The 14,558-nt window shown below is 64.6% G+C and overlaps 1 protein-coding gene across 8 annotated transcripts in view; it reads right to left on the bottom strand.

The window, feature by feature from the left end:
- Positions 1-1,979: 1,979 nt before the first annotated feature.
- CTDSP2 (CTD small phosphatase 2) overlaps positions 1,980-14,558 on the bottom strand; it is a 70,108-nt gene continuing 57,529 nt past the window's right edge. For 5 of the 8 annotated variants that reach the window (XM_075901716.1, XM_075901717.1, XM_075901718.1 and 2 more), the window contains 7 exons: positions 8,448-8,596; positions 7,340-7,378; positions 6,559-6,660; positions 5,486-5,542; positions 4,928-5,020; positions 4,523-4,708; positions 1,980-3,406 (listed from right to left, as the gene is read on the bottom strand). In XM_075901716.1, coding sequence (XP_075757831.1) covers positions 3,281-3,406; positions 4,523-4,708; positions 4,928-5,020; positions 5,486-5,542; positions 6,559-6,660; positions 7,340-7,378; positions 8,448-8,596 — 752 coding nt within the window. In that variant the 3' untranslated portion in view covers positions 1,980-3,280. Of the gene's footprint in view, positions 3,407-4,522; positions 4,709-4,927; positions 5,021-5,485; positions 5,543-6,558; positions 6,661-7,339; positions 7,379-8,447; positions 8,687-9,734; positions 10,456-14,558 lie in introns of those variants that run through there. The other 3 variants (XM_075901712.1, XM_075901711.1, XM_075901715.1) reach the window with 2 other exon arrangements.

The following is a 14,558-nucleotide window of genomic DNA, read 5'->3' as shown; positions in this document are numbered from 1 at the left end:
TTGGGGCGCAGGACGGTGTGCGGGGTCTATGAGGGAGTTTGGGGGAAGGCAGTTGTGACCTGGGGGCAGGGGTTTGGGATGTGACCCGGGGCAACGGATTGGGGGGCAGGAGCTTGGGGGTGTGACCTGGGCAGGGGGCTAGGGCGCAGGGTCTGGGAGGGGGGCAGAGAGTTTGGGTTTGGTGGGGGGCAGTGGGGTGGGGGAGGGAGGGGCTGGGTGCCAGAGGCAGGCTCTGGCTGGGGGACTTACCTGGCTGACTCCCAGCCAGCAGCTTGGCAGGTTCTCAGGCAGCCTCTCCAGCTGCAGGGGGCCATGCGCGTGGTTAACAGCAGCCTGAGGAGGCAGCGCGTCGCGCCCTCCCATTGGCTAGAAACTGGTCAACGGGCGTGGTGGGGGGCAGCGCAGGAAGCTGTGAAACGAAAGGGCCGGGGGGGGGGGGGGGGCGGCCAAGCCGGGAGGCTGCCTGCGGCTCCCTGCTGCGTCCCCAGGCCGCGGATATTCTGCCTGGTCTCCACGGGGCGGGTCCTGCCGGGAGGGGACTCGATGGCCCCTCCCCGTTCTAGGGTGCCGTGACTGATCCGCCTGCAGCTCCCAGCCCTTGGCGCGGGCCCGCAGGGGGCACCGCCACGCCGCTCGCGCAGAGCCAGGGACCCGCGAGCCGGAATCGCCGCGGAGACGAAGATCCCAAACCCAGGAAGAGGCCGAGACGCTGGCGTCAGCTTCAAGTTTGGTTTTTTTCTCTTTCGAATAAGACAAAAGTGTAACAAACAAAAGGCAGTGACCGCGTCACCACGGCAACCCGTCCTTACGCCTGGGGGGGGCACGGCGTGCACAGACGCCCCCCTCCCGCCGCAAGAGCCCACCGCATAGGTGGGGCCTGAGCAGAGCTATGGGGCTGGCTCACCACAGCCCCACGGGAAAGGCAAACCGGAGGCAGCTGGTGAGCGTGTGCCTATGGCAGAGGTGCCCAGCTCCGAGGCTGCTTTTGGGGGGGGTTGCCGGCTGCTGGAATCCCCCGGCCTGGGGGCTGCGAGCCGGGCTCATGGCCTGGACACCGGGTGGGGGTCTCCTGCAGAGCCCATAACTGGGCAGAGGCCCGGTGGAGCCAGCAGCCGAGGGATCGTAGTGGGACTAGACCGGGTGCTGGGGGAGGTGCCCCGGGGGTGGGCAGTGACCCGTTGGAAATTTCCGAAACAGGAGTGTGGCAGCTCCCCCCGGATTCTTACCAGGGGAGAGAAGAAACCCAGGGACCGATTTCACAGCCGAAAAGGGGCATGTCAAGCCACCCCCGTCTGGGGACAGGCACCCGGGGAGCCTAGATTTCAACAGGGCAGTCACATTCCCAAGGAGGGAGGGAATTTGGGGGGCAGGGGGAGGAAACCTGGCTTTGTACAAGCTGGGGCTCCCCCCCCCCCATCTGTCCTGGTACTTCACGGCTCCCTCCCTCTACAATGTGCAGAGCAGGGGCCCCTCCGGGCACAGCCGGGCTGTAATTAAGATCTCCCCTAGAAGGGAGCTTGGCTAGTGAGGCCAGGGAGACAGGGGGTTGCATTGGCCCAGGTCTCCCGACCCCAAGTCTAGGCTGCCAGCCCAGCAGGCCTGGAAACAGCGTTCCCTAAAGGCCGGGGGAAGGGGGAGGGGGAGGCTGTCCCAGGATCCAGCCAGGCCGGGGCTCAGAGCGTTGGTCCCATGGTGCCCTCCTGGGTCTGGGGCTTGGCAGTGACCCCAGAGCGTCCCGGGACGGGCGGCGGGAGGGCAAGGCCTGGCAGGGGGCAGCCTGGGCCGGGCAGCAGCCGGCTCGGCTCCCCCCAGCTATTGCTCACGGTAAACAAGGCAGGCCCTAGACGGGCGCTAATGGCACTTGAGGCTGTAACAGCTCAGCACAGGCAGCCTGGCGGGAGCGCGTGCGCCAGGCCCCCATGCCGTAGGGCAGAGCGGCAGCCGGGGCCTCGGGCCGGGTTCCCTCGGCCGACCCCAAGGCGGGAGGCGTGGGCAGGGAAGGGCGGCGGGTGCCCACGCCCAGCGGCGGAGTGTCCAGCAGCCAGCGCTGACTCAAGCGGCCGCCGCCCTGCCACAAACTCCGTCCTGGCCGATGCCTGGGGAACTTGGGGGGCTCCCGCACGCTGGGGGTGCACCGGGGCATCGGCGCCGGGAGATCGGAGCGCGGCGCCGGCGCTGCAGGCCGGTACTCGGCGCAGGGGCCCTCTCGCCGGGCCGGCCAGGGGAGAGAGCTGGTGGCCAGAGACATGGGGAGCCGCCACAGCGCAGAGCGGCTGGAGGGGGCTGGTGCCAAAGTCTCGTCCCCTGTGGGGGTCAGCGCCAAGGGGCCTTTCCCAAAGTGGAGGGACCAGGGCAGCCGAAGGCCTCACCCAGCCCGGGGCCTTGTCCACTAGACCCCTGCGGAGCCCGACCCCTCTGGCACCCCACGGCGGGCATGGGCCGGGCGGTTGCCCCTCGGGCAGGCCGCTGGGTCGGGCTGGAGGGCAGCGGTAAGGCAGGGCTGCGCGCTGGCCCCCGTGCTGGGGGGGCGCTGCTGCGTGCTGCCGGAGCACGTGTCCAATGGGGCCGCCCCCCGCAGGGGCCGTGGAGTGGGGCTTTGGTTTCAAGTGACCCGTTCGTTCAGCAGCCAGCGGAGCCAAGTGGCTCGAGTCTCGGCACGCGGCAGCTCGGGGCGCCAGCAGCTGCTGGGTCGCGGGACCCAGCCGGGGCGGATCTGCGGAGACGGCTCCACGCGCCCCACCGGGCTGGGCGGAGCAGGCTGAGGGCCAAGGAGAGGGGGGCTAACCCCAGACAGGCCAGGCTCCAGCCCCGGAGGCCTCACCAGGCGTGTGTGTGTGTGTGTGTGTGTGTGGGGGGGGGGTTATGGGCACTGGCTCAGTGGCTCCACGTTGGGAGATGCTGGGAGGGGGAGATGGCAAAGGCGGGGCTCCGGCCCACCCCCGGCACCAGCAGTAAGACACAGGCTAGGAAGCCCCAGGGAAGATGCTGGCAGGCGGCACTGGGCACGGCGGGGGGCATGGCCCTGGCAGGAGGCAGCTACTCTCAGAGCAGCCCGTGGGGCAGTGAGGGGCTCTTGGGACGCCCCCCCACGGCAGCATCGTCCAGCCAGGCCTCCCTGCGGAATCCACTCCCAGCCCGGCCACCGGTCAAGTCAAGAGCCCTGTTTATGAGTCCAAGTGCGGGGGGGCCGCCCGGCCGGGCTGAGATCTCCGCCCTGCGGCCCGGGCGGCAGCGAAGGCACTGAGTGAAAGTCCCCTGCAGAAAGGGGCCGTCCGAGGCTCTAGGGCGCCCGCAGCTGGCCCAGGCTGGTGTAAACGTCCTCGGCGGCGCTCAGCTCCTCGAAGACGGGGATGAGGTTGAGCAGCTCCGTGTCCGCCATGTCGTCGAACCAGGACTGGACGGGCACCTGCGGGAGCCAGGAACGGGGAGGGGGGGGTCCCGTTATTGGATTCCACAGATCACCGCTGCACCCATGGGGGGGCTGCCCCAAAAGTCTGTCTAAAGGGGCCATGCGGGTGTCACAGGAAAGCTCGTGTTCTCCTGAGCCTGGCTGTGCCATTCACGTGCGTGTCGAATACCGGCATGCGGAGTTATCAACATGGACTCTGGGTTGATGGTGGGAAATTGTCCGTCTGCGGCAGAGCAATGGGCGAGGAATGTTCGTTCAATGTCTATGCTAATTAGCGAGGCTCCATGGATCACAGATCTCCAAGTGCCAGACACACCTGGAGGAATGTGTCTGGCTACCTGCAAGCATGTGAAAGGAGGACAGATCCCTGAACCATGGGACCTGCTCTGGCCAGGAAGATGTCAGGGGAGGAATAAAAGTGCTACGTGGCAATTTCCATCTGGTCTCGAGTTCAGCTCCTGATCCCAGATGCAGCCTTGCAGGGACCAACGAGCCGGGAAGAACCGTGGACCCGTCCCGACACAGGATGTAACCAGAGACTTTTAAGCCAGCAGTTTGGAACATCTCTGCTAAGAGCCTGCATCGAGAACTGGGGGATTCGGTGCATGTGATGGATTTTCCTTAACCTCCCTCTCAGCCTTTTCTTTCTTTTAGTAATAAACCTTTAGATGTTAGATTCTAGAGGGTTGGCTCAGCGTGATCTTTGGGTAAGATCCAGAGTGTAAATTGACCTGGGAACTGGCTGGTTTCTAGGGACCGGAAGAACCCGTTTGGGGGAGGTGAGATCGGGGTCTATAACCCCTCACCTGTGGGCAGGCCTGGGGCTGACTGGGGCACAGGGAGAGCTGGGATGTCTGAGGGGTTTTGCTCGTGAGGCTTCTGGCTGGCCAGGCTGGCAGCGGGAGCGCTCGGTGTGGCTGGTTTGTGGCCTGTTTGGGAAGGTCTCCGGTCTGGGGCTGCAAGGAGCCCCGCGTTTTGAGCAATTCGCCCTGAGCAGAAGCCCTCAGCTGTGCCTAGACCCGGCCCGGCCCATCACGGGGGGTCAGGGAGGGCCAGGCAGATCCTCCAAGGGCTCGGCCGTCGCCCCCGGGGATGGGAGAAGGGGGGGCTCACCGCGTTCTCCGGGTGGAAGATGTAGGAGGCCGGCGAGTTGTCCAGGATCAGCGTCTTGCGCAGGTCCCGACCCAGCCGGCTCAGGTCCTTGACGTAGCAGCCCTGGTGGAAGACGCAGGCCTCCCGGAAGAGCCGGGTGCGGAACACGCCGCACCGGTCCAGCAGGTCCGTCACCGGGTCGGCGTACTGCCGAGAGAGCGGGGTGCACTCAGAGCGGGACGGGGAGGGGGGCTTGGGCCCCTGCCATCCCCCCATGCCGGGGCCAGCAGGAGCAGCTGGGCTAGCTCAAAAGACCCTCCCCCCCGCTTTCACCTAGCTAGCAGTGCAGAGAACCCCTCCCCCACCACGCCCCCTGTGCCCGCTGCAGGCTGGCGGCGTGGGGAGCACCCCCATACCCCTCCTTACCTTGGCCAGGCTGGCAGTGAACAGGACACATTCAAACAGCTCCCCCATCCGCCTCAGGAACTCGTCCACAAAGGGCCTCTTGAGCACGTAGACCTGGGGAGGGGAGGGGGCGTCAGCAGGGGGCAGGAGAGATGCCCGGGGGTGGGGGGGGAGACAGCCCGCTGGGGGGTGGGGGCTGGCTCAGGCTCCCTGCATCCGCTGGCCTCCTACTCGTCTGGGGCTGGTTCTCAAGCAGACGGAACGTGGTCCCCAGCTGTCCGTCGGGCGCCAGCTCAAGGGGCCCCGGCTGCAGCCCCGTCCTCATCGCTGCTGCCAACAGGGGCCTTCAGCCGGGTCCCCGTCACCCCTCCTCTTCCCCAGCCCCGACGGCCCCTCTTCCTCCGGCGCCAGCGGCCGCCTCCCGAAACAAGTAACCAAGAATAGGCCGTGCTGCCTGGTAACAGCCTATCCTGGATTACTTGAACCGGGCTGTGGCCTTCCGCAGATCCTCCAGGGGCCCCGCTCCTGGGCCGGATCCAGATGGCCGCCCTGCCCTCTCCGTCAGAGGGCCCCGCTCACCTGGTGCATGGTCCCCTCTATCTCCACAGGCACGACGAAGTCCGCATTGTTGATGGGCTGTGGGGGGAAGGAAGCAAGGGGGCTGGGATTAGCACGAGAGGGAAGGGAAGCAGCGAGGGGTCCCCCAGCACCCCCGGGGGGCAGGCCCAGCCCGCGCCGGACTGGTGCGCGAGCTAAGGCAGCGGCTTTGGGCTGCAGATGACGAGGGGGCCTCTAAATACAAAAGAAAAACGTTTCTCGTTTTTAAGCAGCGCCGCCGTTTTAAAGACGACACAGTCTGCTCGCACCGGTCCCCATGCAAATCTACAACTGGAGGGTTTCTATCTCCATCGGCCCGTTGGTGAGATCCCGGTAAGGCTCTTCGACGGGACACAGCTTCTGACCTCAGAGTGTGTCACTGCAGGCCTGGGCCCAGCAGCCCCGGGCAGAGGGCTCCGAGACCCCCAGCTGGCCTGCACCTGAGCAGGGTGGTTGGGGGGAGCGTGTCCCTCAAAGGAAGCAGGGTCCGGGCGAGTAAGAGGGGGAGGGCCCGACCACCAGCTCCTGGGGTGATGGGGGGCCGAGTTCAGGTCTGCGGCCCAGCTGCAAATGAGCTGCCAGAATTGGGGGCATGGGCGGTGGGTGAAGGTGGGGCTGGGGGAGGCAAGCCCCCAATCCCACCCCCACCCCGCCCCTTCTGCCCAGGCCGCACCCCCAGCGTCACGGGGAGGCGGGGTGGGGCGTGGCCCCTGCGCTGGGGGAGGGTGGAAGGCACCTGGCTCCAGTAGGCGTTCTGGGGGCGGGGCCAGGCTGGCAGTCCGGAAAGGCAACGCCTCCCCCTGCCTAGCGCACCCGCCCCTGGTTTGGTGAAAACGGGCGTGAGCCCCCTACACACCAGCTGCTCCGCTGCTCAGCCGCAGGTGCTCAGGGGAGTCCCACCCCCCGGCTGTCCGAGCCCTTTTCCAGCCCCAGACACGCCCCCAGTTGGGAGGGGTCATGAGAGCTGGATGAAGCATTTTCCTGCCCCTACCCCCTCTCTTCCCATCAGCAGCCGCCCTCTGCCCACCCTCCCCCGAGCAAACATGCGGGGGCACCTTAAAGGAGCTGTGCACCAGCGTCTCGTCCAGGTCGATCACCACGCAGATCCTGCCCTGGTCCTGCTGGGTCACCTCGGGGAGCAGGCATGTCCCGGGGATCTGCAAGGGGAGAGACAGCCCCATGCTGGAGAAGGCTGCACGGGGCTTGGGCATCCGACAGCCACTGGGGGCCAGCAGGGAGAGGCGGCCCACCCGGTGATCGGGGGTGGGGTACCTCCGCAGGACCCCGAGAGCGCGCCGGATTTACTGGCCGCCTCTAGGAAAACTTCTCCAAGCTGGCCCAGGCTGCATTCCCAGAGGGAGACCTTGCCACAGGCTGCACGGGCCGGGGCACGGAACGGCCAGGCTGGGTCAGACCCACGGTCTAGCCTGGCGGTTTGCAGACCGGTTTTCTCATGACCCCGTGGAAGGCAATTGTGGATGCGCGACCCAACAGAATGGGCCTGGAGTGTCCCTGGCAGTCAGAGGCTTCCGGACACCCAGAGCACGGGGCTTGCGTTCCTGCCCCTCCTGGCTCACAGCAGATGTTCAGGGACGCGTGGGGAACTGGCCCAGCCTTTGAAGCCTTGAGCGGCTCCGCTTTCCCAGGGAAGGCGGCTGACTCTGGGCTGTAGCCCACGCCAGCACAAAGCCCACTGGACCCCCACGGATACCAGGGGGGTTTGGCTTGGGTCCTGTTCCCGCAGGAGAGGAAGGGATATTTTCTCGGGGGATCGGAACTGGGAATCTTAGCCCCCCCTCCCACCCCCTCAATCCATGGCAGCTCCTTTGCACACACCTGGTAGAACTGGTACTGAAGACACTGCAGCAGGTCCGACTGGAGCGGGAACGAAGAGGAGAAACCTAGGAATTAGGGTGGGAGCCAGCAGCAGCCGAGACAGCGCGGCCCCGAGCGCGCTGCACAGACTAACCCCCACCCCTCGGCCCTGATCCGGGCACGGACCTCCCCTCGGCTCTGTGCCCTGGGTGCCCAGCAATTCTCAGCTGCGAGAAGGGGAGCGAAATCGCTCAGGAACAATCGAAGGCGGCTGAGTCTCAGCCCACGCGCCAGGTCAGCGGGAGAACGTGGGGCGTACGACAGAGCAGGGAAGGGCAGGGGGGTCCGGGTGTGACAAACACCTCCCCGCTTCCCCATGGGCATACAGCAGCGCTTTGCAAACTTCTTTTTCTCATGACCCAGCTGAAGGAAATTGTTGATGCCACGACCTGACAGAACATGTCCGGCGTGCGGGCTGCAGGACGGGGCGTTGGGGTGCAGGACGGAGCGTTGGGGTGCAGGACGGAGCGTTGGGGTGCAGGAGGGGATGCTGGCTTTGTGGGGGCAGCAGGTTCCCAGCCAGTGGGAGCGCAGAGCGCGTGCTCGGGGCAGGACGCGGAGCCCTGTGCACTCACCCCCCTCCCCAGAAGCCGAGCCTGCTGCAGCTGCTTCTGGGGCGCAGCCTGCAGGGCCAGCACAGGCAGGGAGCTGCCTCAGCCTACCCCCCAAACTGCTCACCTGATCCCCCCTGCAGCCACGTGACCCAGGGCCCGACATTCCCCCAGCCCTGGGTCATGCCCCGTCGTTTGGAAACCCCCAACCTACAGTGACTCGTTTACGGAGAGGGGACCCGATGCAGCCTCCCGGAGGAACATCCCCACCCCAGCTGGTGGGGGTCCCCGCACGCCCGCTCTGTGAGTTTTGGGGGAAGATCGGTGCCGTTTTGCGGGGGAGGGGGGCTATACCTAGATCAGGCTCCATCCAATCACATCTGGAGTAAGAACCAGCAACGGACTCCTGGGCTCCCTGCAATCGGTGGCGAAGCAGGTTCGTTCTTGAGAGACAGGCCCGCGGGGGAAACCCACCGGTGTCTAGCCAGCCCCCTCCCCGAGCCCTGCCGCCCCCTCACCTTGGCGATGGTGCTGGCCTCCTCCTTGCGCAGCACACGCTCCCCTCCGCAGACCGACTGCCCGACATTCTGTGCGCGGAGGCAACAGAAAAGCGCCTTGAAAATGTTCCGGCCGCGCGGTTTCTTGGGAGAAGACCTGGACGCCAAGCCTGGAGCGAGGGAGAGAGCCAGAGCCAGGTGTGAGCGGGAGGGTCCCCCGCAAAGCCAGGGCCACAATCGATCTCTCGATATTGCAGGATCTGGGGAGAAAGATCCGGTCTGTTCCCAGCCTGGGGGGCAGCTTAGCACCAGGTCTACCCACGACAGTCACACAGCAGAAAGCAAAGGATTGTGGGAAATTCCTTCAAGGATGGAGAGGATTCAGCCCTCACTCCTCACACATCCAGCTGCCGTCCCACCCACCGCGTGCCCTTCCCAAGTAGCCCACCCCACCCAACGCCCGTCAGGCTGCGACCCCGGGCCCAGGGCTGCAATGCTGAGCAGCGGCCAGGAGGTGGCGCTGCAGACCCGCGCGGGCCCAGCATCTTGGCAGTGCGGTGCTGTCCGGAGCTGGGAAGGGCGGGGAGGGTGTGAAGCGGGAATGGGGGGGGGGGGACGTGCCAGGCCAGTGCAGCCAGTGAGATAAACAGCCCCGGCTCAGAGTCAATGGGGAAGCAGCCACAGCGCACACAGGGCGCGTTTCTCGGCCTCCTCGCTGACCAACAGCCAAGTGATCGGCACTGGCTGGAGGCAACAGATGCTGCAGCCCCCGGCGGGGGGGTTGGGGAGGGGGAATCCAGCCATTCCTGCAGAACACACACTCCACAAGGTTTTCCCCCAAGAAACCAGACAGCTGTTTGCAGGGCAGCGAGGCCCAGCTCTGAGCCGGGCGAGGGGGGAGCAGGAGGGAGACAGCAGCATCTCCAGGCCACTGTGCCCTCCCAAAGAGACTAAAAGCAAAAGGCCCAAGCCCCAGGGTAGAGCAGGCATAGGGGTCAGTACGCTCCCTCCGGCAGGACCGGTCTACAGAGAGCCACAGGCTGCGCCTGGGAGCGGCTCCTTCGCCTGGCTCCGGCAGCTGCATCGCTACACCCCAACCCTGGGCCCGTAATTCCACCGCCCCTCCCCAGTTGTTATTCTGCACCCAGGCTTTCCTCCCCTCCAGCGTGTGAGCTCTGCCACTGACTCCTCACGTAGCCTCAGGCAAGTCCCTTCATCTCTCCTGCAATTAGGATCTTTTTCAGGGGGGCTGAACGCGCCACATCTCTGTGCTCCCAGCACACACCGGGGGGGGGGGGGGGGGCTCGCCTGGCTGGCTTCCTCCCCGCTGCATCCTGGAGAGAACCGGGGAGAGGAGCCTGGGGCCGGCAGTGAGCCCAGCCCACCGATAACCCGTGTCTAGTCCCCAGCCCGCTCCGATAACAGCCGCAGCTTTTCCTCCGTCGCCAGCACCGCACCCGGACAGAGGTGGCTACATGGCACTAATGGCCCAGTGGTGTTCGGGGACGGCTCCCTTCCCCAGTCCTGGCCCCGCACCAAGGCACCGGTCTCAGGCCCAGGATGCAGAAGGGGGCGCCTGGCCAGCTCCTGAGAGTCCATCAAACCTGCCCTGTGGAGCAAGGGCAAACGCTCCCCTTGTGCCAGCCAGCCCCCATTTACAGATGCCCCCCGAGGGGCTGGGCTCATTCCCGACCCCTTGCAAGGGCCATGCCAGCTGGGAGGGGGGGCTGGGACCTTTGGCCGACACACAGGGAGCCCAGCCAATGGGACCGGTTAATGATAAACCTGCTATTTGCTTTGCTGATAATCCCCTGCCGGGCTGGGGAGGCGCTGAGGGGGCAGGCAGCAGCCAGCGGGATGCAAGGTGCAAACTGGCAGGCACCCTGGGGTAGCTTTCAAGGGTGGAACGAAACAGCCCCCCCTCACGCACACCCAGCAGCACCCCAAAAACACACACGCCCAGCAGCACCCCAAAAACACACCCAGCAATGCCCCACACTCACCCAGCAGCAGCACCCCACATCCCCCCACAAACACTCACCCAGGGCCCCCCACACACGCCCGCCCAGGGCCTTTCCCTCACTAAGCGCAATTTCAAACGCCAGCTGCATTTCCTCTTTCTCCCTGGTCCGAGCCTCTTAACAAGCGGCTCTGAACATTTTCTCCTGAAAACCCTTCGTTCCGGGCCCAGACGCGTCGCCCGTCTCCTCTGCTGAGCCGAGCCCCGGCACGAAGGCGGCTCCTTGGCTCCCTTTCCCTCCGGCACCAGCTGCAGAGGCGCAGCCAGCAACCAAGAACCCGAGGCCGTGCGCAAACGCAAGTCTCCCCGGAGCAGACAGTCCCGGCCCCATGCCTGCGTTCGCAACCCCCCAAACGCCAGGCACATGTCCCTGGAGGGTGAAGGGGAGAATTCTTGGGAACAGAGGATTCGCCACCATAGCAGCCCGTGGGCCTAACGTGTCCAGCAGCGGCTGGTCCTAAGGGACGTGAGAACCCCCGATGCACCCGCTCCACGCTTAACAGTCACGGCAGGGAAATCGGATCACCTCTAGAGCACAGCAGAACGTAGCAAAGAGCCACCGCCCTGCAGCAGGAGAACCCCATAGCGTGTCCACACAAGACAATTGCTCCGGATTAAGGCGGGTGGGAATCTAAGGCAGTCTCACCTCCCCAGGCAGGCACCTGGGGTCTCATTCGGCAGGACATGCCCCATGTAGACCAACCTTTAAAACCCCTCTAAACGGCTCCAGCGTCCTGGGGACCTTTCCGACCACCCTGGGACCCAGTCGGTTATTTCTCTTCTCCCGCCAATAGTGCCAGACCCGCAGCGCCACCCTCGCCTGGGGGAACCTTTCCAGGTTGGGGGTTTCTATTCTCACACTGGGTCAAGGGGAGGGGGCCGCCTAGCTGATACAGCCGCTGCTCAAGGCGCCTCCTCCGCTCTCCAAGCCTCGGACTGGATGCAGCGTTATAAAGCCAGCCTGCCTGGCATCCAACACCTCGTGGCCATAAAAAACGAAGTATGGGACACTTCCAGCCCACTCAATGGGCCTCATTAGCACCGGTCCTTCAATAGACAGGGGCCCTCCCCCTTCTTTTTCCTGTTAGAAATTCTGGGTTCCTTATTTCCCGCCCAGCGCAGCTGGGGAAGTGGGTTTTGCCCACGCAGGCTCAAGCGCCTACATCTGTTGTTGTTAGTCTCTAAGGCTACGTCTAGACTGCAGGCTTTTCCAGAAGAGCGCGTCCACACTGCCAAAGTGCATCCAAAAAGCAATCTGCTTCTTCGAAAGAGAGCGTCCGCCCTGAATGGAGGCTCGCTCGCGTGGAAGCTGCGATTGCTACGAGCAGAGGGGCTGCCAGGGCACCTGGGCTTTTCCCTCTTCCCCATCCACGCGCAGCTTTTGCTGAAAGAGCTCTCCACAAAAAGGCTTCTTCCTTGTAGAATGAGGTTCGCCAATGTTGGAAAAGCCCCCTCTGCTCTTTCGATTTTTTCCCGAAACAACGGGATTGCAGTGTGGACGTAACTCCGGGGTTGTTGGGAACACGGCCGTTTTTCCGACAGAACGCTGGAGCGTAGACATACCCTAAGGTGCCACAGGATCACTCCTTGTTTCCCGAGCTTTATGCTCACCTTGAAGCCTAACCTAAGCCCATCCTGGTCTCAAGGCGCCAGCGCCGGGTTTCCCTCCACGTACCCTCGCTTGCCAGGAGCAGTTACAGCTCAGCCGGCTGCGGTGGTGGGGGCAGACCCTGGCGACGGAGAATCCGGTGCAGCCCACGCCGGAAGCCATCTCCACACCTCCCGCCTGCAGAGCCAACCCGCCCAGCGATGGACACGGGCTGCCAGACTCTAGGCCAGGTCGTAGCCGCTGGGCTGGTGGCGGCGGAAGAGCCTGGACGGCAGGCGAGGTGCAATAGCGTTATTAGCAGGGGGGAGCTAGCACGCCTAGAGTCAGGTCCTGCCAACGGTGGCCATAGCAGGACCTCCCGAGAGGACAGCCCGGGGCTAAAGTCAACCACCCAGCTGCATTGTCTACGGCAGCATGAGCCGGAATTCAAGGGGGAGGACACGGGGAAGGCAGAAGAGGGTGGGAGAGGCCACTGGAGCCCGACAAGACTCCACGATGGAAGCAACCATTGGCCTTTGATTTGCTCGCCACGATTCTTGTGCCCAGGTGGGCTTGATACCCCAAGTGAGAAAGCCCCAAAGCGCCGCCAGGTGCAAATTCCTCCACACACGTCTCCTCCAACGCGGTGCATTCCAGCAGCAGGCAGGCGAATCTCATCCGGTCCCATGCTGGGAGAGGGGTCGGGCTGCCGGGGTGCCCCCGAGGGAGGTGTTTTTGAGGAATGCTTCATCCCAAAGCATTTTAGAAGGTTCCCGGGTCGGAAGAGACCACCAGGATCACCTAATCTGCAAAGCACAGGTCATAGGACGTGCCCCGCTTCCCTCCTGTTTGACCCGGAGCCCAATGGGCCAAGGATGGAGGATCCATTCCAGCCTCTGGTGAACTGTTCCAGTTTAAATTCCCGTCCCGGTTAAACGGGCGCTTACCATCCCGTTGGAGTCCGCGAGGCGTTTGTCGGCCAGACAGACGAGCCCAGGAGCAAATCCGTGCTCCCCCCCCCACCCCTCCCTTTGTCGACAGAAAGGGATGCAGCGCCCGGTGCCGTGAAGAGGAGAAAGCCACGCAGACAGGAGCGGGGGCGGCGGCGCCTCACAACCACGTTTCCGCCACGGGTCAGTCTCCAAGCTGACCGAGCTGCTGCTAATCCAGCCCCTTTGTCACAGGCTCGGCCAGGGACATGTGGCTCCCACGTGGAGGATCCAGAGCACTTCCAACATCCTAGGGTCTTGTCTGGCGAAACCACAGGACAAGTCGAACCGCTCTCGTCCGGCACTCCCTGGAACGGCACCATCCGTGGTCCAGCTCGATTCAAGTTCCTGGATGGCCACTTACGGGTGTGGCCAAGTTTCCCGCGGTCCCATAAAGTTTGTTTACAGCCCCCAGTCCCGGCTCTCAGTGTCATTTCGCTCTAACTTACCCCTCAATGTCGTCTCCCAGCCCAGCGAGCAGTGGCCGTGTTGGTAACACAGCTAGACAATATCGGCCTCCTGTGGTCCGGCAAATTCTCTGGTTCAGCCCCGGTCAGGTCCCGAGGGTGCCGGACTGCGGAGGTTCCACAATACCGTATTTCCTAGCGTATAGGCGGAGGCACGCCAACGTTCGGGGAGACGGCGATGAAGGTCAGTGCATGAGTCAGGCTCTCAAAATAGCCAAGGCTGAAGTCAAATACAGCCCCCCCCAGGAGGGAGAGACATGGAGCCAGAGGAAAAGGTGCAGGAGGGTTGGCACAAGGCAAGAGGTGGCGGCTGAGGCTTATAAAAAATGGAATCCAGACACCACTGGGGTCCCACTGTCAGACGCCCCACACCCGTCTGGGAGCTGGGACGGGCAGTGGGGACGGCACGATGGTTAGTCCTCCAGTCCCCCGCGAGCCTGGGGAGCACCAAAAGCAGCCTCCCTCGCACGTCCCCGATCACACCCCCTTGGCACCATGGTATCCACATCCCCGGAGGCAGGTGCCCACGGATTGGCAGGGCTCTGCTCACAGCCGCGCCAATGCCACTCGAGCTCCACCCCCAGGCCAAGGACACATCCGGCTCAAGGTTCCCCGCGTGGTTGGCCAGGGCGATGCGGCTGGGCAGGTCCCAGAGCTCCCTGCGGCGATGGCTGTGGCTGGACTCCGCGGCCCGTGGGACAGGCCAGGTGTCCTGGCCTCCTTCATGACCCACAGAGCAAGCGGCGGACGATCCAGCTGGCCGGTAGGAAATCCCGTCCGGGGAGCCGGAGGGCAGGACGCGGCCACGGCAGCTCTTGGTGGCTGTTGAGGCGCCTGCCCTGAGCGCTCTGGGTGCCAAGTGCAGCCACAATGGTTGGGGGGGGGGGGGGGATTGAAACGGTTTTGCAATTGGAGCTAGAGACACCCTGAGCAAGACGCCCCAGCGAGAACCGCAGCCCCGGTTTTTCTACAGCCCCCGTCAGCGAGTCCCGGTGCTCGTTCGCCCGCTTCACATTTTACTTTCCGGATTTTCCAGCCCAGGGCTGGCAGGTCCAGCCGGAAGCGGCA

Source organism: Pelodiscus sinensis, chromosome 19, assembly GCF_049634645.1.
Source record: "Pelodiscus sinensis isolate JC-2024 chromosome 19, ASM4963464v1, whole genome shotgun sequence".
NCBI classification, from domain to species: Eukaryota; Metazoa; Chordata; order Testudines; family Trionychidae; genus Pelodiscus; species Pelodiscus sinensis.
This window is presented reverse-complemented; position numbering and strand designations above follow the sequence as displayed.